Raw genomic sequence first — 23,827 nt, 5'->3', positions numbered from 1 at the left:
TTGTTCCAAAGTTTGTTCGAATAACCAGACTGAAATGTTCCAAAGTTTTGTCTGAATAACCAGAGTAATGTTCCAAAGTTGTTTGAATAACCAGAGTGATATTGTTCCAAATTTGTTTGGATAACCAAAGTGATATTGTTCCAAAGTTGTGTCTGAATAACCAGAGTAATGTTTAAAAAATGTGTTCGAATATTAAAATAAACAAAAACAAACGTGAAATAAAAAAGCTTAAAGGTTAAATGTAATTTAGAAAAAGTTGCAATGTTGACTAATAAAACAAAGCTGTTTTTTTTTCTTTCAAACTGTCATTGCTCAAAACATAATATTGAATCAAAATCAATGTTATTATGAATTATTGACCTATCCAAGGTTCCGATTACTTCACATCAAATATTCCACTAAGAAAAATATTTTTGGTGGAAGATTTTGCAAATTTGGTAAATAACCCAAAAATGTATATTTTGTTGTTTTCTTACTGTACCGAAAATTAACCGAACCGTGACCACTAAACCGAGGTACGTACCGAACTGAAATTTTTGTGTACCGTTACACCCCTACAAATTAAAATGAACTTTTATTAATTTATCATCATGATTTATGTAAGGGCAGCAGAGCAGGCTTTGCTGGCCCTGACCGCACACCACTGTAATCAGCAGTATAGTTAGAATATTTGTATGCTCTTTGTCATAATTACAACTAAAAACAAACATACTGGTAAATGGCATTTATGAGGAATACTGATTATTTAAATTTGGAAGAAATAAAAATTTAATAATGATTGAAATTCGTATTTCCAAATGCATATCTGTACTTCGTTTGTGCAAAAACATCCCTGATAGTGTAATGTTACACACTCCTGCCTCTCCTCTCATGGGTTCGATTCCCGCTCAGGGTTGTCAGCTAGTGTGAAAAGCCACAATAAGTATCAAAACGGACCCTCATATAAAAGTCTCTTTCACTGCATCACAGTTGTAACCCTGAGTGTGTCAATCCTGGCCAAGTTTCCTACTATTGGCTGCAACACGTTAATATTTAGAACAGTCAACTAAGCAGAATGTACGTTTGGCCCCTCAAAAATTTAAAACTAACTTTAGAGAAAAAAAAAAGAAGTAATTTAGCAACATTGACACGCAAGTTGAAAAGGGTCTACTTGCAGAAAAGGCTAAAAAAAAAGTATTTTTTTCACCATCTGTCTTGAGTTGTTACTGAGGGAAAAAGTGCTCTCGGGCATTTTGAAGTAGACTTATATATGAAATACGTAATTGGTAGCAACGCCGTGTCGCTTTCTGAAAGCAGCCAAAACAAGCAACTTTTCACTTCCAAACAGAGTCAAAGTGCGTACAATATATTTATTATAACTATGTGGGACATCACCAGCAGCAAAACAATGCGTCATTAAAATCAGCAGAAATGCTTAATGAAGCTGTCCCATGTTGGAATGTGGATCAAAGTTGGGGTTGAGAACTATTTACACCGCACGCATGCGCGCCTCACCTTCCTCAACAATTCAGACAAAGGTGATGCGAGTGCGAGCCTGGTTAGTCTGCCACACGTTGAGCTCCTCGTACTCCTCCAAGGCTTCCTGGAACTGGGCGGGTGTGAAGCCTCGCTGGACGCAGCGCTGCTCCGCCTCGGACATGCGGACCACGCCGCCGCGGCCCTCTGTGGAGAGCTCGCGCACCAGCGAGAAGATGACGTCGGCGGGTCGCTGAGCCCTGAAAGGGGGAGGGGAGATTGTCAACACAAACTTAAAAGATGAACATTTAACCATGTATCAGTTGTTTGACGTATGCATTATCAAAACTATATGACAATATTTTTACTTTATCGCGTTGAGTGTTTTCTTATATAATGGCATTTTTTTTAAACAAAATAAAAGTTTGATTTGTTTTGTATTAAATTTTAGATAAATTATAAGAATTATTTATCGGCAAAAAAAGGTGGTATATTTATGCGAGTTGGTAGACATTTGTGGGGCTAAGTTGAAAAAAAAAACAAAAAAAACACCATATTTTCCGCACTATAAGGCACACCTTCAATGAATGGCCTATTTTAAAACTTTGCTCATATATAAGGCGCACTGCATTATAAGGCGCATAGAATAGACGCTACAGCAGTGGTTCTTAACCTTGTTGGAGGTACCGAACCCCACCAGTTTCATATGCGCATTCACCGAACCCTTCTTTAGTGAAAAATAAAAAAAAAAATTTTTTAAATTCAAGACAAAGTTATGTTTTTTTTACTGGTGCACAAAATGAATCGTGCATGAACATCACCTTGTTCAAAGAACAAAACCAACACAGTGCATGAACTCATAACAAATTACACACCTGCAAATCAGTGCGACTTCTGCTGTTGCCGTATCCATAATACGCCGATAGGGAGAAGTTTTTATTTACACGATGAGTCAGGTGTGTCTTGACCTCAGCGTCGGAGGCTCCGCCGAACCCCTGAGGCCGACTCACCGAACCCGATCGAACCCAGGTTAAGAACCACTGCGCTACAGTAAAGAGGCTGGGGTTACGTTATGCATCCATTAGATGGAGCTGCGCTAAAGGGAATGTCAACAAAAGAAATAGTGATTGTACTGACACTTCTACTTGCTGCTCTCTGTTCAACAACCCACTGTTCGAGATTGTCCTCCAACTGTAGCCATCTCGCTTTGTTCCCTCGGAAACTCTGTTTAGTCTTCTTTACTTGGCGCAGGTCATCATGTTGCTTCCTCCACTTCCGCACCATTGATTTGTTAATGTTAAATTCTCTCGCTGCTGCTCTATTCCCGTGTTCTACTGCGTGACTGATCGCCTTGAGTTTAAACTCTGCGTCGTAAGCGTGTCTCTTAATAGGAGCCATTTTTGGGTCTTTACATAAAAGTTTAGGTCTCGCAACTACGGGACTTCATTTTCCCCCGAAGAAGTTCTTCTTCTACAGTAAGCAGCCGCCGACTTCATTTTCCCCCGTAGAAGAAGCAGCGCTTCTTCTTCTTCTACGGTAAGCAGCCGTAGAAGGGGGAAAATGAAGTCGGCGTAGTTACCGTAGTTGCGAGACCTGTTGTAGCTCAATATTGGTCCATATATAAGGCGCACTCACTGTCAGCTTTTGAGGAATTTGGAGGTTTTTAGGTGCGCCTTGTAGTGCGGAAAATACGGTAACTAAGGAATTTTTAAAAATTATTGCGTTAAATAAAAAACACTTTCTAAAACCATTCACCAGAACATTTAGGGCACCCTGCACAAAGCTGGGCCACTTTACCATAATACTTATAGTAAAAGGTAAGGAAATATACAGAACAGGCCAAAAGTTTGGACACACCTTCTCATTCAATGAGTTTAATTTTTTCCCATAAATATTTACATTGTAGATTGTCATTGAAGGCATAAAAACTATGAATGAACACATGTGGAGTTATGTACTTAACAAAAAAAGGTGAAATAACTGAAAACATGATTTGTATTCTAGTTTCTTCAAAATAGCCACCCTTTGCTCTGATTACGGCTTTGCACACTATTGGTATTCTCTCGATGAGCTTCAAGAGGGTTTTCACTTCATAGTTTTGATGCCTTCAGTGACAAGGTGTGTCCAAACTTTTCGCCTGTACTGTATATACATACATTAATATATCCATCTATATACTAATAAATAAGTGATAAATGGGTTATACTTGTATAGCGCTTTTCTACCTTCAAGGTACTCAAAGCGCTTTGACAGTATTTCCACATTCACACACTGATGGCGGGAGCTGCCATGCAAGGCGCTAACCAGCAGCCATCAGGAGCAAGGGTGAAGTGTCTTGCCCAAGGACACAACGGACGTGACTAGGATGGTAGAAGGTGGGGATTGAACCCCAGTAACCAGCAACCCTCCGATTGCTGGCACGGCCACTCTACCAACTTCGACACGCCTCAGCTGCACACGGGCGGAAGGCAGGGTACACCCTGGACAAGTCGCCACCTCATCACAGGACCAACTTCGCCACGCCGCAGGCCGTGTATACATTGTTATACCGCCCTCCCGAGTGAAAATAATTGCTTAGGCCTGCACTAGAGGGTAAGGCTTTAAGTGAAACTCCTTTAGATGTGAACACGCTGCTCCATAAACACACTCCGAGAATGTTTTACAGCTGTCTCCACAACGTAAGCTCCTCTAACAGCGGTGCCAGAAGCTCATAAAAGCGTTTTCTTTTAGGTCAGAAGACTTCCGGCACAGCGGTGGCGTCTACGCTCGTTAAAAGAAAAGTTTTGAAGGCGTCGACGCAGACCTTGCGCCGCTGGACTTGTCGGCCTGCAGCGAATCCTTGGACATCTCCATCAGCCTCATGGCCTCGTTAACGTCCTCCTTCTCCACGACGTCCATCAGGCGGAGGCGGGTCTGTGCCGGGTAAAACCAGATGTTAGGGACCCAGAAAGGAAACACAAAAGATAGAAGGAGACGGCAATGGGGGATTTTGGTGAGGTCTGCTGCGCTGTGCCGGCACTGTCAGACCGAGACAAGTGCAATGCCCTCTGGGATGGCCGGCAATTGCCCAAGTCTCCGCCTCTCAACACCAGCTAGTCTCGCTCCGGGCCCCCAAACGGGTTGACCGGAACACGGTGCTGTCATTTCCGAACATGATCAGTTTTGCATGGGTTTGCACAGCTGCTCAGTTGGCACAGGGGCTGACTGCCCACCCTGCAAAGCTGAACATGCTCAGACTTTCAGACGCTCTTCAACGACGCCCTCTGGTGGTCGCAAGCCTGCAGCCCGTGGCCGTCAGTCTGCAGGAAGTGCTGGTTTTGCAGTAGGTCCGTGATGCTACCTGCACAAACAGCACTTTTGGCAGCCAGAAGCAAACAGGAAGTGTGTGTGTGTCGTGTCCAGCGTGGGAAAGAAGTGCTTACGGCGCAGTAGACTGGTGTTCATCCATCACTACCTGCACTGTAAGCACTTTAGCGCACACTGAACCACTGATCGGAGAAAAGGCTGTGAAGATGCAGTCAACTCAACGCCTCGTTTGACATATTCCATGTCAGCGCTGTCCTCACCAACGCGGTGGCGAGGCGGAGGATGGAGAGGAGGGTACGGGCCGAGGTAAAGGTGGTGTCCTTGCTGACCCGCGCCTCCTTCCTCATCTCCACGTAGGCGGCGGTGATGTAGTCAGCTAGAGACTCGGGCACCACGGGCTGCTTCTTCTTACACACCGCGATGTAACGCCTGCGGGGGGAATGAACGGTGGACAATGGACGCATTCAATCACAGGTATCAAACTCAAGGCCAGATTTTCACTTTATGTGGCCTACGAAAGCTTAGGAAAAAATGCTGTGTGTCAATAAAGCACTTCATCTTTCTTGCTTAATATATTTGTTCACTTTTGACGTAACATTGCATGTTTTTTACCTTTATTATCTGATCATGCAACAAACATTAACATATCTTTTTTGTTAAAATAACAAAAATACTTAAATATCTAATTTTCACAATGACTTTCAAAGTAAGTTATCCATCAATTTGTACGTAAATATATAATCAAATGCATAGGCAATTGTGTAATATCATCAAGCTGTTTTACTGTTGCAGGGTTTCTCTACAAATCTAATTTAATACTTTTTGTTTAAAAAAAAAAAAGAATGCTCCCCACATTAAATTTTCTGCCACTATCTTGTTCCAGAAAATAAGTTTTTTGGATGAAACACGTACCTCATGAGCTTCATGTCGATGGGGGTGAAGTGTGTAGGTGGCTGCCGGGAGTGCCGGTGCACGTAGGTGATGTGCTGGGCCAGACGCAGGTCGGCTTCGGCGTCCGGCTTGTCCTGGATGAGCCAGAGCAGGTCGAAACGCGAGAGCAGCGCGGCCGGCAGCTGGATGTTCTGCTCGATGCTCTTCTTTGGGTTGTAGCGGCCGTACGCCGGGTTGGCGGCGGCCAGGATGGAACAGCGGGCGTTGAGCGATGTCATGATGCCGGCCTGGTTGGTTAGATGAGGTGTTGGCAGATAAGTGTACATATTGTATAGGGTTGCGTAATGTAGTCGATAGAAATATACATTTGATGGAGCTTTCAATACGAGGACACATTTTGTCCAAACAAGTGAACCAAAGCGTCCTCAATTATACTACAACATAAAAGAAACCAGCTTTTAACAGTAAATTAATTGGATTGATAATTGTTTCAAGGAAATATTACTGGAAATGATGCCGACAGCCAAATTAAGAGCCTTTGTGATCCCAGTTTGAAATACAGTAGTTCCATTAACATTTGTATGCCAAATATATACATCGTCATCATTTATACTCCAAATGATATACATCCTCATCATTTACAGGCCAAATGATATACATCGCCGTCATTTATTATGCCAAATGATATACATCGCCGTCATTTATAAGCCAAATGATATACATCGCCATCATTTATATGCCCAATGTCATTTATATTCCCAATGATATACATCGCTGTCATTAATATGCCAAATGACATACATTGTCATTTATACGCCAAATGATATACATCGCTGTCATTTATATGCCCAATGATATACATTGTTGTCATTAATATGCCAAATGACACATTGTCATTTATACGCCAAATGATATACATCATCGTCATTTATATGCCAAATATACATAGTCATTTATTTGCCAAATGATATACATCGTTGTCATTTATACGCCAAATGATATACATCGTCGTCATTTATATGCCAAATGATATACATAGTCGTCATTTACACGCCAAATGATATACATCGTCATCATTTACACGCCAAATGATATACATCAGCATCATTTACACGCCAAATGATATACATTGCCATCATTTATATGCCCAATGTCATCATTAATATGCCCAATGATATACATTGTGGTCATTAATATGCCAAATGACATACATTGTCGTCATTTATATGCCAAATGACATACATTGTCGTCATTTATATGCCAAATTATATAAATCGTCGTCATTTGTACGCCAAATTATTTACATAGTCGTTATTATACGCCAAATATACAGTCATTTATACGCCAATTGATATACATTGTCGTCATTTATGAATCCTATTCGGTACTATACAGACTCTGAAAAGTACCGGCTCCGCACCCCCCGTCGTCGTCACGTCGTGTCATTGCTGGTTCAAAATGTAAACAAACGCCATTAATGGATCTACACCTGACACCTACTGTAAAGATACCAAGTACAATAGCGTATCTAGTCGATACTACGATTACGTAAAGTTTTTTTGGCATCACAACATCTTTCGTTTAAAAAAAATTATTATGTTTATAAACTCAGGAAATATGTCCCTGGACACATGAGTACTTTGAATATGACCAATGTATGATCCTGTAACTGTAATTTTGTGGTATCATCCAAAACTAATGTAAAGCCTTTGTTTGTTTACTTACTACTAAAAGACAAGTTGTCTTGTATGTTCACCATTTTATTTAAGGACAAAACTTGCAATAAGAAGCATATGTTTAATGTACTGTAAGATTTTTTGTTAAAATAAAGCCAATAATGCGATTATTTGTGGTCCCCTTTATTTAGAAAAGTACCGAAATAATTTTGGTACCGGTACCAAAATATTTGTATCGGGACAACACTACTGTATACAGTATGATGGTTTGCGTTACCTTGGCGATGGAGATTGTCTGCTGCTCCATGACCTCATGGATGGCTGTGCGGTCGGCGTCGGCCATCTTGTCAAACTCATCGATGCAGCACACGCCCTGGTCGGCCAGCACCAGGGCGCCACCTTCCAGGGTCATCTCCCCGGTCAGGGGGTCCCGCATCACGGCTGCCGTCAGACCCACGCCCGAGGAGCCTCGGCCTGTTGTGTACTGGCCTGAGGACGACAACGAGAGGGGCTCAGCGATACAGATATAAAAGCACAGACTGTATTCATAACTGGGCTGCACGATTCTGGCAAAAATGTCAATCACAAATTCTCTCCCTTAGGTTTGAGATCATTCTCTGGCACATTTTCCCCCCACAAAATGTGTATTAAACTGATAAACTTTGAGAAAACTAAAAAGAAACCGGCCATTCAAGGAGAGCAGGAGGAACTTTAATTATTTCTAATATTGCTCTTCAGCATAAGGACTAAAATAAAATGCTGTTGTCTTGTTGTTACTGCTGTTATTTTATTATTAATTAAGTTTGATGGCTGAGCCTTGGCCATTTTGGTTATTCTCCGATCCATTTTTCTTCCTCGCCTTTCTGGTCTTGCCTGCAATTCTTAAGCTTAAGATATCATTTTTGCTGAAGAGAAATAAATATATAAATAATAAATGACAGTGTTTATCTGTAAATATATACATAATTGTCAGTGTTTATCTGTAAATATTATATAAATAATTGTTGTCAGTGTTTATCTGTAAATAATATAAGATGTCAGTGTTTCTGTAAATAACTATATAAATACATGTCAGTGTTTGTCAGTAAATATATAAATCATTGTCAGTGTATCTATAAATAACAATACATAAATAATACATGTCAGTGTTTCTGTAAATAACTATAAATAAATGTCAGTGTTTATCTGTAGATATATAAATAATTGTCAGTGTCTGTAAATAATATATAAATAATACATCCATCCTTTCATTTTCTACCGCTTGTCCCTTTCACGTGTCAAGTGTTTATCTGTAAATAATATATAAATAGATGTCAGTGTTTACCTGTAAATATATATAAATAGTTGTCAGTGTATCTGTAAATAACAACATAAATAATACATGTCAGTGTTTATCTGTAAATAACTATAAATAAATAATACCGGTCAGTGTTTATCTGTAAATAATATATAAATAATAGATGTCAGTGTTTGTCTCACAGCAACGACACTAATATATCCGCTTTTGCATTAGCTTGTTAGCATTAGCATTCCGTTCACTCAGGTTGAGGCCAATAACTACACAAATGGCATGTCACTATTTATTACAGCATGTACTAAAGTAAAAAGTGAATTTAAAAAAAGTGAATATTAGATCTAATTTACCTTTGTTCTACTTGTGTACTGCCTCTTATTTCACATTTATCCAACCAAGTCTCAAGAGTAGTAAGCAGCTGAGGTCGCTTCAAGTCTGACTGAATACTAATCCGTAAATACGAAAAAAAAAGGAGCCAGTCCACTTCGCGTATCAATTTGAAGTTTGTAAAACATAAACAGCTTTAAGCTGCATATACAGGTAGTTTAAAGACTACACAGCTGAGTATAAAATTATGATAGTTCCACTGATCACACAAAAGTTCCTGTAGGTTCAAAGTTCCTTTTGATCTTGTGACAGTAAAACACAAGAAGAAAAAAAGAAAAAATAAGTCGCCGCGCATACTGCATAGTAGGGGTATTACGGTATTGTACATACCGCGGTATTTTCGTGTTAAAGTCTTCACAATAATGACATAAGGCTATTAAACAAGAATTTGTTGCAACGTTTTTTCCTAGCGCTTTAGCGTTGGCCGGGTCTGAAAAGAAACGACATCTCCCAGGATCCTCTGCGCAGTGCTGTGCGGCAAGGAGGTGGCGTGGAACGCCGTAAGCAAAAAGTGAAATGTTCGTATTTCGAGAGGATTTTTTTTAGATTTCTTGAAAAATTTCACCAAAATCCACCTGTAACTATTTGAGTTATGTTGCTAACAAACACAAAACCCTTGGCGAAACATTACCTCTTTGGGGGAACTAAGAAAGTCAGCGTTCTGCAAAGCACGCCACTTTCATCTCAAACGTTTCCATACCGGGAGAGAGATTTTGGTAGCGTTACATCCCTACTATGGTTGTACGGTATACCAGTATTAGTATAGTACCGCGATACTAATTAATCATATTCGGTACTATACCGCCTCTGAAAAGTACCGGTTTGCCCCCCCTCCTTTAAAAAAAAAAAGTATATTATGTTTATAAAGTCATGAAATATGTCCCTGGACACATGAAGACTTTGAATATGACCATTGTATGATCAGGTAACTACTTGGTATCGGATTAATACCCATATTTGTAGTATCATCCAAACCTAATGTAAAGCATCCAAACAACAGAAGAATAAGTGATTATTACATTTTAACAGAAGTGTAGATAGAACATGTTAAAAGAGAAAGTAAGCAGATATTAACAGTAAATTCATTTTCTACCACTTGTCCTTAATAATTTTGACAAAATAATGGAATAGAAAATGACAATATGTTACTGCATATGTCAGCAGCTAAATTAGGAGCCTTTGTTTGCCTACTTACTAATAAAAGACAGGTTGAATATTTTAGAAAATGTTTATGATATTCACTATTTTATTTAAGGACAAACTTGCAATAAGAAACATATGTTCAACCAATCAACGTTCGACAGCGCAGCCCGCTCTTTGAAAGTTCCTCTGGAACGTCCAATAGTCCCACCTAGCTGACAGGAACTAAAAAAAAAAAGTTCCTGAAGAACTAAATCTATCTGGGTAGTTTTTGGTGGAACTTTATTTACCCGGTAAGTGGGAAAGTTCCTGAAAAGGGGCCTCTTGACTGTGTTTGTAAAGGGTACTCACTGCGAGGAGCCAGGCGGTCGATGTAGGACAGAAGCTGGGATTTGGCCACTCCGGGGTCTCCCATCAGGCAGACGTTGATGTTACCTAATCCAAGCAGTGCACGTGACTTGATTAGGACTTGTACAGCTGTGTGTTAGTGGGGTTAAAGCCAAGTGACTGCTCGCCTCGGATCTTCATGCCCTTCGGCGCCTGTTCCACGCCTCCAACCAGCAGCATGAGCAGCGCCTTCTTCACATCCTCGTGGCCGTAAATCTCGGGCGCGATGGAGCCGGACAGTTTTTCGTAGAATCCTTCCTCTACAAAACATCACCGCGTTGCGTTGGCGTTAAAAGGCGACTTGGAATACATCGCCCTTATGCGTTTTGGAGGACACGAGGGGCGTTACCGGTGATGCTGCGCAGCTCTTCGTCCGTAAGCTCGTCGTTCCCCAGCTCGTCATCTTCGGTCTTGTTCATGAGCGTGATGCAGTGAGCTTCCATGTAGGTCTCAGAGAGAAGACCCTGAAAACACAAAGTCCAATTTCAAACACAATCATAAAACCCGCGTCCAGGAGGTGATACAGATAACGATTGTACCTGAGTGGCCTGTCTGAAGCCTGTGCGTAGGAGAGGCAGGAAGACTCCCGTGATGGCCACGTGGTCACCGGGCTGGGCCAGACGCGTGTTTTCTCCGCGAGCGTACACGGACATACTTCTGGGGATGTTGCCAACGGGCACCTGGTCGCTCTGTAGTTGGAGAGCAAATGACGAATCCGATAAGACAACTGCCTTTCCAAGAATTTCCAGGTTCGAAACCAGTGGTGCCCACACTTTTTCTGCAGGCGAGCGAGCTACTTTTCAATTGACCAAGTCGAGGGGATCTACCTCATTCATATATATCATTTATACAAACCCTGTTTCCATATGAGTTGGGAAATTGTGTTAGATGTAAATATAAACGGAATACAATGATTTGCAAATCATTTTCAACCCATATTCAGTTGCTATGCTTCATAGTAAAAGAGTGCGGGTACTAGACTGGCCTGCAGTCCAGACCTGTCTCCCATTGAAAATGTGTGGCGCATTATGAAGCCTAAAATACCACAACGGAGACCCCCGGACTGTTGAACAACTTAAGCTGTACATCAATCAAGAATGGGAAAGAATTCCACCTGAGAAGCTTAAAAAATGTGTCTCCTCAGTTCCCAACGGTTTACTGAGTGTTGTTAAAAGGAAAGGCCATGCAACACAGTGGTGAACATGCCCTTTCCCAATTACTTTGGCACGTGTTGCAGCCATGAAATTCTAAGTTACCGTATTTTCCGCACCATAAGCCGCCCCGCGTTATTAGCCGCACTTTCAATGAATGGCATATTTCAAAACTTTGTTTACCTATTAGCCGCCCCGTGTTATTAGCCGCACCTACGCTGCGCTAAAGGGAATGTCAAAAAAACAGTCAGATAGGTCAGTCAAACTTTAATAATATATTACAAACCAGCGTTCTAACAACTCTGTTCACTCCCAAAATGTAATGTGCAAATGTGCAATCACAAAAATAGTAACACTCAAAATAGTGCAGAGCAATAGCAACATCAATAACTCAACGTTGCTCGAACGTTAATGTCACAACACACAAAATAAACATTTAAAGCTCACGTTCTGAAGTTATTACTCATCCACAAATCCCTCGAATTCTTCTTCTTCGGTGTGCTTCACTTGTTTTTTGACACCATCTATGATGTGGACGCGCATGCAGTCGTAGATCAACAGGGACGGAGCTGCGTGAAAAAAGTCACCCGGTCTCTTCGCTCATCTTTTCTTCATCCATCCATCCATCCCTTCGAGTTAGCTTTTATGACGCCGGCTGGAAAGTTCTCTTTTGGCAAGGTCTTTCTTTTGATTATCACCATGGGTGGAAGTTTCTGGCCGTTAGCATGGCAAGCTAACGGATATTCACCGTACGTCCTCCCGTTGTATCCTTGTACGTGTCTCTTATTAGGAGACATTTTGTGGTCTTTACAGAAACACACAAATGAAATGAAATATCCGCGCGCTTCTTCTTCTACGGGGGCGGGTGCTCACCTTGGCGGTTGCTTACAGTAGAAGAAGAAGCGCTTCCTCTTCTACGGGGGCGGTTGCTTACCGTAGAAGAAGAAGCGCTTCCTCTTCTACGGGGAAAAAAGATGGCGGCGAGACCTAAACTTTATGAAAACAAATATTAATATTAATCCATATATAAAGCGCACCGGGTTATAAGCCGCACTGTCAGCTTTTGAGATAATTTGTGGTTTTTAGGTGCGGAAAATACGGTAATTATTATTTGCAAAAAAAAAAAAGTTTATGAGTTTGAACATCAAATATCTTGTCTTTGTAGTGCATTCAACTGAATATGGGTTGAAAAAGATTTGCAAATAATTGTATTCCGTTTATATTTACATCTAACACAATTTCCCAACTCATATGGAAACAGAGTTTGTATTTATTTATTAATGAAAGATACGTTTTTGTTACCAAGCTAAATGTGTTTAATGATAATACAAGCAAGCAATAACAAGGGCTGAACTAAAATGGCACTGAAAAGGAAACCACATACTGCAGATTACCAGCTGGACGTAGTGAAATATGCAGCAGAAAACGGTGATCGAACAGCAGAAAGAATGGACGCTAGCGGCGCATACCAGGAGCGACAATGAGGAAGAAGATTTCATGGGATTTAGCGATTAGGAGTGACAGATTGTTTGGTAAACGTATAGCATGTTCTATATGTTATAGTTATTTGAATGACTCTTACCATAATATGTTACGTTAACATACCAGGCACGTTCTCAGTTGGTTATTTATGCGTCATATAACGTACACTTATTCAGCCTGTTGTTCACTATTCTTTATTTATTTATTTTAAATTGCCTTTCAAATGTCTATTCTTGGTGTTGGATTTTATCTAATAAATTTCCCTAAAAAATGCGACCTATACTCCAGTGCGACGTATATATATTTTTTTCCTTCTTTATTATCCATTTTTGGCCGGTGCGACGTATACTCCGAAGCGACTTATAATCCGAAAAATATGGTAAACAAAACAGGCGGAAAGTGATAATCGATAAGAAACAGACAAACAAGTAAACCGGAGTTTTGACCCGGAGAAGGCAGCGTCGTTAAAAACAATATAATCCGCGTCCGGAAAGGCGGTAGAAAATGGATGGATGGATATCCAAACATTTTCATGACAATTCCAACAATTTATAATGTAACTTAATATATGTAGTACTAGAGAAATATAAATAACAAAAATGGCTACCACAACGAGCAAAATTTAAGTAGAGTTGCACAGAAGGCCCAGGCATTAATCAAGCACCACCACAATGACCAACATCAAAGTGCAGCAGGTTTAAACGGCCCTCTTTCAACAAATAAATAATTGAACTTAATATATAGGCCAGACCTGGGCATTGTGCGGCCCGCGGGCCGCATCCGGCCCTTTGTACGTCCCTGTCCGGCCCGCGTGAGGCCAATTATAAATTACAAAATAAATTTTAAAAAGCATCTATTTCGAGTGTGCAATACAACGGTGCTGCTTTTGTTTTGAAAAGCGTTATTTGTATTACTTCCGTGTGGACGTATGCTCGTGCGCGCAGCGGCAATCTCAAATTACAAAATAAATTTAAAAAATCATCTTTGTCGTGCGTGCAATACAACTGTGCTGCTTTTATTTTGAAAAGTGTTATATGGGCGTATGTCCTGTGAGGGAAGGCGCACAGCGACAAGTGATGCCCGCTAAAAAGAGAAAAGTTGATGACGAATGGCGTGTTTTCAACAAGACAAGTAAAGGTAAAGCTGTGTGCTTATTTGTGGTACACACGTTGCTGTGTTTAAAGAATATAGTGTAACGACCTGCTGAAGTAGATGTTGTCTTCTTGAGTTGCGTAAATGAGGAGTGAGGAGACGTGCGTGTGGAAGGAACGAGATATGTTGAGCTGTGTTAGTATAGCTTGCTCAATAAAAGTTTAAAAAGAGCGTCAGACTTGATGTGCACTTCTTCTGGACGCTACAATTGGTGGCAGAAGTAAAACTTTGCGCATACTGCACTGTTTGTGTGCTACGTCATCGGGAGGTACGTGCCACGTGAGGAGCTCGCCGCAAAGAGAGAGAGAGAGAGAGCGTTTACAGGTGCAGCCACGCTGCTTGCCACGGGGGGGAATTCCGCCCTCAATGAAGACTCCCAGGTTTGATGGCAAGGCGAACTGGGAGGCATTTCATCCCACTTCTGACATCAATTGTAGCGTCCAGAAGAAGTGCACACCAAGTCTGATGCACTTTTTAAACTTTTATTGAGCAAGCTATACTAACACAGCTCAACTTATCTCGTTCTTTCCAAAAGGAAAACCAATCCTCACTCCTCATTTCCGCAACAGCAACGTTTCCTCCTTCTTCGCCAATCACCTTACAGGCGTGCTACGTTCACAACGTTTTCTTATCTGGTTAAATAAAGGTTTTACAACAAAGAGGATGCAGGATAAAGTGACAGAAATTGAAATTTTTGTATTGTAATATACATCAGGAAGTGTTGTGTAAGAAAGTGTTAAAAATAAAACCATCAAAAGCCATCTGCTTTTGTATAAAGATAAGTTAGGTTAAATGAAAATATTATTATTATTATTATCTATCTTACGGTATATCAAAAATAATTTGAGCAAAATTTAATTGAAATATTGTCAGTGTGGCCCTCCAGCAGTGCTCGGGTTGCTCATGCGGCCCCCGGTAAAAATTAATTGCCCACCCCTGATATAGGCGGTATATATATATACATGCCAGCAATTTAAGGATTCCAGGCTCGATCCGCGCTTCCGCCATCCTAGTCCTTGGGCAAGACACTTTACCCAGTGCCACCCACACTGGTTTAAATGCAACTTAGATATTGGGTTTCACTATGTAAAAGTGCTTTGAGTCACTAGAGAAAAGCGCTATATAAATATAATTCACTTCACATATGCAGGACTAGAGAAATATAAATACCACAATAATAAAGACTTCTTACATGCTCTTGAATGCGGAGCTCCTGGAATTTGACAAACTTGGACCCTCTGGTCTGCAGGTAAAGGCGACCGCCAGATTTATTGGTGATACACTCCTGGCTGGGACACATGACGAGGGGCATGAAGGATGATGACTGGATCTGCAAAACAGGAGGAACGATTGATGGCTGCCGCCGCCGCCCAGCTTGACGTGCATATTTGAAGAAGGGAAGTCCGTACAGGTTGGTACGTCTCGGCACCGCATTGGTCGCAGGTGTACGTGGCCACAGCCATCATGGGCTTGACCTCTGTGGCACGGGTCACGATGCCTCGGACGTTCACCAGCTGCCCGATGCAGTCAGCCCGGACGTCGCGCACCACCTTGGGTTTAGCCATGCCGGGGGTCTTGAAGTAGAGCTCGCTGTGAGAGACAAAACATCAATGGAAAGTAGCTCAAACTTGGATTTTCCTCCAAACGCGTCGACCAGTGCGTTACTTTACTTTAAATGTGAAGATAACCATAGAAACAGAAAAGTTACTCTTGGCGCGTAAAAAGGCTCCATCTAGGACAATATGGCTAAAACAGTAAGTTGACTAACATTTGTGTATTAGCAAGTTCAGCTGAAAATAGTTATAAATACACACAGTAAAGAAAACCAAAAAAGAACTATGGATCAACTTACAGTACAACAAAGAATAACTAGCATTGTTTTAGTCTGTAACACAAAAATGCATCAATTTGCCTGAAATGTAACTCCTTATCTAAACATTTGATCAACTTTAATTATTGGATACTGAAAAATATAATTAAACTCGATAAAGAATATTGAATTCAAATTGATCAACAACACAGTTTACAAAACACCGTATGATACTGATAAATCTCCCCGGTACACACAATAACACTGCTCTTTAACTGCAGCAAAAATACTAATTACGGTTTCAGAGTACAACGATTACCTTATTGACACACTAGTATGTCAGCGTTTGGAAGTACATTTTGCGAATAACAGCGGTTGGTTTATTTTAGGGCTGCAACTAACGATTAATTTGATAATCGATTAATCTGTTGATTATTACTTTGATTAATCGATTAATAATCGGATCAATCAATCAATCAATGTTTATTTATATAGCCCTAAATCACAAGTGTCTCAAAGGGCTGTACAAGCCACAACGACATCCTCGGTACAGAGCCCACATACGGGCAAGGAAAACTCACCCCAGTGGGACGTCAATGAGAATGACTATGAGAAACCTTGGAGAGGACCGCAAATGTGGGTAACCCACCCCCCTCTAGGGGAGACCGAAAGAGACAAACTACATTTCTAACCTTTCCAGTATTTTATTGAAAAAAACGGCATACTGGCACCATACTTATTTGTATTATTGTTTCTCAGCTGTTTGTAAATGTTGCAGTTTATAAATAAAGGTTTATTAAAATAAAAAAGTAATTTTTAATTTAAAAAAATAAAAACCTCTGCGCATGCGCATAGATCCAACGAATCGATGACTAAATTAATCGCCAACTATTTTAATAGTCGATTTTAATTGATTTAATCGATTAGTTGTTGCAGCCCTAGTTTACTTGTATACGCGTAGAGAATGTGAAATTGCTTGTACAGGTCATGATAGATTTGATGATAAAGGCAGTTACAGCCTGGAACTGATCATTGCTTTTTAAAAAAGGATTTGACCGCCATAATAAGTTGCGCTATATTCGCGCCGCCACTTACAATCTCCTCATGAGTTCCGGCGGGTATTGGTTGCGTGCGTCCCGCGTGTCTGCGGGGTCACGCGCCCTTTGTTCCATCATCAGCCGGTGCTCGATGTACACATCCAAAGAATCCTTGGCCACGATCTGGACAAAAACAGAAGAATGTTAGCACGATGTTCGATAAGAGTCGATGGAGCGTAACTGAACAGCGGGCACGGCGTACCAGGCTGCTGCGTCCATCCACAACCAGCAGACACTCGAACCAAACTTACGTCTCGCTCCTTGTACTCTGGCAGCAGTTCGTGCACGGCGTCTGCAAAAAGGCCAGTGTAACGCTTTGCATTCTCACAGATGCTCTCCACCAAATCGAGGTCCTCCTCGGCCACGTCGTCAAGGTCCACAACAAGGGACACCTGCTCTCTGTGGGACAGCGCCACCTACAATAGAAAACACACACTTGTTCCACTTTTTATGGGGTAAACATGCACAACAGAGACATCATTTGAAGAAAAAATATATATATCTTCCATTATCAGCAGAGGGGAAATAAATCCTAAGCATTATTTTTAATTTACAACAGGGTTTCCCAACCTTGTTCCCAATAGGGACCGGTTTAATGTATGCAGTATTTTCACGCACCGGCTTTCCACCAGTGGCAGATAAAAAGAGCAAAAAATGAGCATGAAATATTGGCCTTTGGCTATAATCTGGCACAAACATTTTATATGTCCATGAATGTGCATTGTCCCATGTCCTATAACATACATCTATTAACAGGCTTATTGGTGTGTTTAGTGGGACAGGCCAAAGTTAAGTCGGAGAAAATGTGGTAGTTTATAAATTAATTAAAGTTTCTGTGCGGACCGGTGGTTGGGGACCATTTCTTTACAGCAACTGCACATTCCCTCTCTATGCAATTGTTTTTGAGCTGTGTTCTCCACATAGTTGCTGTGATAACTTGTTTATCAATATTCTGTGTATTCATTGCATTGCTATGATGTTTTATTTTATTGCTATTAATTGTTGGCATGTTATACTTTGCCCAGGGACTACATTTAAAAACTAGCTCTATAGCCAACAGTGACACATTTACAAAATGTTTGCTGTCCCTATATTAAATCAATCAATTTAATATAATTTAGGTGCAACAACAAAATGCTGCAGAAAATTATCTAAACACCATCAAACATGAGCAAAATACAAGCTGGTGGAACAAAACTGGCAAGAAAAGTTGGCTGACGGAAAAGTGAATTTTCTTTGTCTTTGGTCCTAACTTATAACAATACTTACATTTTCTCACTAAGTTGTTTAAGGCAGTGGTACCCAACATTTTTAAATGCGGACCGGTCAACGCTTGACAATTTTACCGGTCGCTGCATATTATGCAGAGCGGGCTTGGTGCATGGGAATCACCTGCTGAGATAAATCCTTATTTCAAGTAGGACTCCTGGTATCCTTTAAAAAACTCAACTGTATTCTCTTTGCTGATGATACAAGTCTGTACTGTTCTGGGCAAGACCTTGGCCAACTCTTAGAGACTGTAGAGTGTGAACTCCACATACTAAAGCAATGGTTTGATGATAATAAACTATCAATCACCCTAAATAAAACAAAATACAAAATTTTTGGAAATAGGAAAAATAGCATACAGTGTCATATAAGAATTGATTATATGGAGATAGAAAGGGTGTATTCAACAACATTTTTTGGGAATCTATATAGATGATAAATTAAATTGGAAACTGTAGATAAATATACTTGAAGACAAAGATGGCAAAAATAATTGCTATGTTACATAAAATTAAAAACTGTAAACCAAAAGGCTCTTAACATGTTATATAATTATTTCGTACTCCCATATCTTAATTATTGTGTTGAAATCTGGGGTGACAATTACAAATCAAACATCAACTCTATGTTCTTACTTCAAAAGAAAGCGGTTAGAATTGTAAATTATGCGGATTATCATGAACATACCAACGCTCTGTTTATTAAATTAAAAACATTAAAACTGCACGATCTTGTTGACCTCAACACTGCTATTGTGACGTACAAAGCTCATAACCACATGCTGCCTGGGTGTCTACAGGAGAGGTTCAAACCCAGAGAGAATCCCTATGACCTCAGAGGTTCAGCTGTCTTTCAGAAAGCAAACATAAGAACTATCTTAAAAAGTAGTAAATGTGGGATATAAATAATAATGGAAGTATAATTGTTTGTATATAGTATATAATTGGTGCAAAGGTTTAACATGTGTACAAGGATATTTCACATGCCTTTACTGTGTATATAATTTAACTGTGTTTATGTTGTGTATAATTTGTATTTATAATATGTTGTACAAAGGACATCTTATAATTTTCGGAAGTTCATCTTGTACTTGACTTTGTTTATAGGGTTAGGCGCAATAAGTGTTCAACTTCAGCCTAAACCCTTTCGGTCTGCAACATGTTCAATCTATGAATGTACAACTGTTTGTTTATTTTGTTGACCATTGACCGAAGAATAGTAATAATAATAAACTAAACTATTGTCTGTTAAAAGCTTTCTTTTTGTTGAAGTCGTAGACTGTTCTTCTCTCTCTTCACTGTGCCCTTTTCCCTTCACAAAGAAACTTTCCAAAGACGTCTGTTTTTAACTCATTTTGTTGGCTGGGTTAAATGTTGGCACTCTAGTGACCAAGATATAATCGAGAGAATGTGGTCATTTTTCAAAATAAAAGATTATTCGGGCTCAGATAAGAAATAAAACGAAAATAACTACCGTATTTTTCGGAGTATAAGCCGCACCTGCCGAAAATGCATAATAAAGAAGGGAAAAACATAAGCGCACTGGATAGAGAGATAGTACTTTATTGATTCCTTCGGGAGAGTTCCCTAAGGAAAATTGGAGTATAAGTTGCATTTTTGGGGGAAATGTATTTGATAAAACCCAACACCAAGAATAGACATTTGAAAGGTAATTTAAAATAAATAAAGAATAGTGATCAACAGGCTGAATAAGTGTACGTTATATGACGCATAAATAACCAACTGACAATGTGCCTGGTATGTTAACGTAACATATAACCTACTCAGTGGCCTAGTGGTTAGAGTGTCCGCCGTGAGATCGGTAGGTTGTGAGTTCAAACCCCGACCGAGTCATACCAAAGACTATAAAAAAATGGGACCCATTACCTCCCTGCTTGGCACTCAGCATCAAGGGTTGGAATTGGGGTTAAATCACTAAAAATGACCGCTGCTGCCCACTGCTTCCCTCACCTCCCAGGGGGTGATCAAGGGGATGGGTCAAATGCAGAGGACAAATTTCACCACACCTAGTGTGTGTGTGTGTGTGTGTGTGACAATCATTGGTACATTAACTTAACTTTATATTATGGTAAGAGTCATTCAAATAACTATAACATATAGAACATGCTATACGTTTACAAAACAATCTGTCACTCCTAATCGCTAAATCTTATACGTCTAGTCTCTTACGTGAATGAGCTAAATAATATTATTTGATATTTTACGGTAATGTGTTAATAGTTTCAAACACAATTCGCTCCTGAGTATAAGTCGTACCCCCGACCAAACTATGAAAAAAAACTGCGACTTATAGTCCGAGAAATACGGTACCTAGGCTCCATTCTAGAGGCTACTCTTTCCTGTGATAAAATGGCAACCAAGGTAATCAAAAAGGTCAACCAACCAACGAGATTTCTCTATATAATCTCCTCTCTGGTCAACAAAAGCACCATGAGGATTCTATCGGGAACTGCGACTTATAGTCCGAAAAATACGGTAATTATTTGTGCAGCCCATTACCAACCAATCCACAGACCGGACCGCGGCCCAGAGGTTGGGGACTACTGGTTTAAGGGACTTGTGTGTGTGTTTTGGACATCTGTCGTACAACATGCTATAAAGAGCACTTTAATATATTTCATAAAACAAGCATTGAGCCAAAAGTCGAAGCTATGCACACAGAGTCCAGTCTTTTATTTTGCTTTGAAAATGGCAAAAATGATTCCCACTTTAAAAAACAAAACCATCAACTTACAAGCTGCGCTCCGTATTTGAACACCTTCTTTCCATTGTCATCCTCAGTGTAAAACTCCTGCAGGAATCTCTTGCACTTTTCTGTAAAAAAACAAAAACAACCCCACATTGTTTTCATTTCACAATAAAAAGGTATGACCACGATAATTACTTTCCTATGGCATAACATTAAAATGCGGTTGAAAGTGTTCCTAAGAAGCATCAGTAAGGCCTCCATGCTGGGAGCTAATTTGTTGTTCTGGATCGACACCCCCCCCCTCCTCTTTGTTGAGTAACACAGCATCCTGTATTCTCGATGAGTCACTATCGCCCTCTGTGTCTCTTAAAACTGCCACCAATGTCACAAAAAAGCCATTTCAAACCGGTTTACCTTCTTTTTAAGGCTGCTTTCAAGATGAAATAACCGCCATTAGGTAAGCCGCCCCGCTTCCGGAAGAGGATGGCAATACGCATACATAACAAGCGCACTTCGGGGTCCATTTTTGTTGTTGTTTCGCTTTAAAAAGATATCCCGCACTTCAAAGTACAATCAACCGCTCATTCCCACGTCACAAGAGACTTAAAAAAAAAAAAAGACAAGAAGGCGAGATCGGAGAGCTCCGCGCTCACTTTGACGCCGCCGCGAGTTTGTCGTTTTAGTGCGCTGGAGGATGTTTTTGTAAACAAAGCAGCACATGGCTTTGGCGGTCTCGTCACTGCGGGTATCGCTCCGCGGGTTCCTCCGCTCGTAAAACTAGTGCGCGATGGCTGCTGCTGTGTCTAAAGTCAGCCATGTTTTAGTTTAAACGCCATTCAAAACAGCAGAACCCGTCAGTTATCTAGTCTAAAAGTTACGCTACATATGTATATATATATATATTAAAAAAAACATTTTGGACATTTTTTTTTAAATGTAATGATGCTGTCTAGTTTTATATAATTAGTTTTAAGCAATTTGTCCCACCGTTTCATATTTAGTTATTCACATGCTGCACACAATACATTCTGATGTGATTTCATATAAATACTGATAATTAATTAAGACTCTTGAACGCATCGAAATAATCCCCTCAATTCCCCCCAAAAACGGATTACCTCGCTGGAATATAAAGACAATATAACATACATCCAAAAAAGTGGATGCATATGCAAAAGTGCAATATATTTATCTATTAATATCTGCACCTTATTGCCCTTTTATCCAACGAGCTAATGCAAGAAAATGTCGTTCTTATCTGTACTGTAAAGTTCAAATGTGAATGACATGACTGGCTCGGACACTTTGTGTGTTTTTTTTTAAATTAACCTTGTTTTGTAACAATGTTGCACATAATCCGAATACCGTCGACTTGCAGAATAATCAGTAAAAAAAATGCGCTATCAGTAGAACAAAAAGTAAAACGGCTAATCAAACTCGCATGCAAACGTCTTTTTGCCAGTTGGGTCAACATTTAAACATATTTGAAGTTTAAAAATAATGAGGGAAAAGTACGAAAGAGCCATGTGCTTACTCCTTTGTTCCTGTGGACTCATCCGGGTCACTGAGCAGTCACCCACACCCCCTCCCCCCCTTGGCAAAGTTGGAACAACTTCAAACAGCCCGCATATTTAAAAAACCCTAACTTACTTTAAACACTACAATACACGCTCGTTTAGTTCATATTTTGTTAAGTATCGTCGTTTTAAAACCAAAATAATGGAAGCGAAAAACGCCACTTTTGACTGCACGAATCGGTTTTTAAGTCCACGTTGGAAAGGTTTTCACCGGCAGCCATTTTGTTAATACTGAATATAAAACAAGAGAAACTGCACCACTTTGTTTAAAATAACCTGTTGCAGTTTTTCTTCAGATATAGCAACTCCTTACCTTTCTCCACCGCGTAGTCTTTGCGCGCCATGTCTTACGGAGAGGGCTTTAATTCCACAATCCCGGAGTGGCTCAATAGCGGTGCTTTTTCGTGAAATAAATGTCTATTAAGTAGTGTAGTAAAGTCTCCTCTACTCCTCCGTGTGATTGACTCCTGTATTCTCGCCACTTGTCCTCACTGCAGAAGTGGCGCGAGTCTGACGTCGGCGTCGACCAATTGCGTCGCCCCATTCGGCGGCCGGAGAGGCGGGGCTTCGCTTTGGCGGGAAAGCCGCGGTGGCCACGGCGTCATTTCCTGTTTGTGAGTGGCGAATGGCGCGAAAGGCGAGGGTTGGATTTGCAACACAAAAAGGAGGCAGCATGACTCGACTGATTGCAGCTTTTAAGAATAATAAACATTCAAATATGTACTTTTTTTTATAAGTGACGTTATAGTAAACATGCTGGACATCGCATATGGTGGAGTGTTTTTTATTTTATACAATTTATTTTTATTATATTTCTGCTTGTATTTCTTTTATCTAGGTTTTATTGTGGTATGGTTTCTTTTTCTATGATATGGATCCCCCTGAAATAAAATGACTACTACTAAACAAAGACACATTTGCTGTGTAACGCTATATACATAGAAACACAACATTTTAACCTCAGAAAATGATACTAAACTTTATGACTCCCCAAACGTAACCTTACATGTAATATATATATATACATCCATCCATCTTCTTCCA

General features: G+C 40.2%; 1 protein-coding gene across 1 annotated transcript; it reads right to left on the bottom strand.

Moving 5' to 3' along the window:
* Positions 1 to 1,335: 1,335 nt before the first annotated feature.
* On the bottom strand, positions 1,336 to 23,323 carry mcm7 (minichromosome maintenance complex component 7). Its single transcript, XM_062040097.1, has 15 exons — positions 23,097 to 23,323; positions 21,252 to 21,331; positions 17,480 to 17,644; positions 17,227 to 17,351; positions 15,731 to 15,911; positions 15,514 to 15,651; positions 11,076 to 11,225; positions 10,886 to 11,000; positions 10,665 to 10,796; positions 10,501 to 10,584; positions 7,606 to 7,817; positions 5,674 to 5,939; positions 5,022 to 5,190; positions 4,259 to 4,368; positions 1,336 to 1,715 (listed from the first exon to the last, which is right to left on the bottom strand). The coding sequence occupies exons 1-15, from the start codon at positions 23,125 to 23,127 to the stop codon at positions 1,508 to 1,510; spliced, it is 2,166 nt and encodes a 721-aa protein (XP_061896081.1). The 5' UTR covers positions 23,128 to 23,323; the 3' UTR covers positions 1,336 to 1,507.
* Positions 23,324 to 23,827: the final 504 nt, after the last annotated feature.

Source organism: Entelurus aequoreus, linkage group LG28, assembly GCF_033978785.1.
Source record: "Entelurus aequoreus isolate RoL-2023_Sb linkage group LG28, RoL_Eaeq_v1.1, whole genome shotgun sequence".
Classification (NCBI taxonomy): domain Eukaryota; kingdom Metazoa; phylum Chordata; class Actinopteri; order Syngnathiformes; family Syngnathidae; genus Entelurus; species Entelurus aequoreus.
The sequence above is the reverse complement of the archived record's forward strand: the minus strand, read 5'-3'. Positions and strand labels throughout refer to the sequence as shown.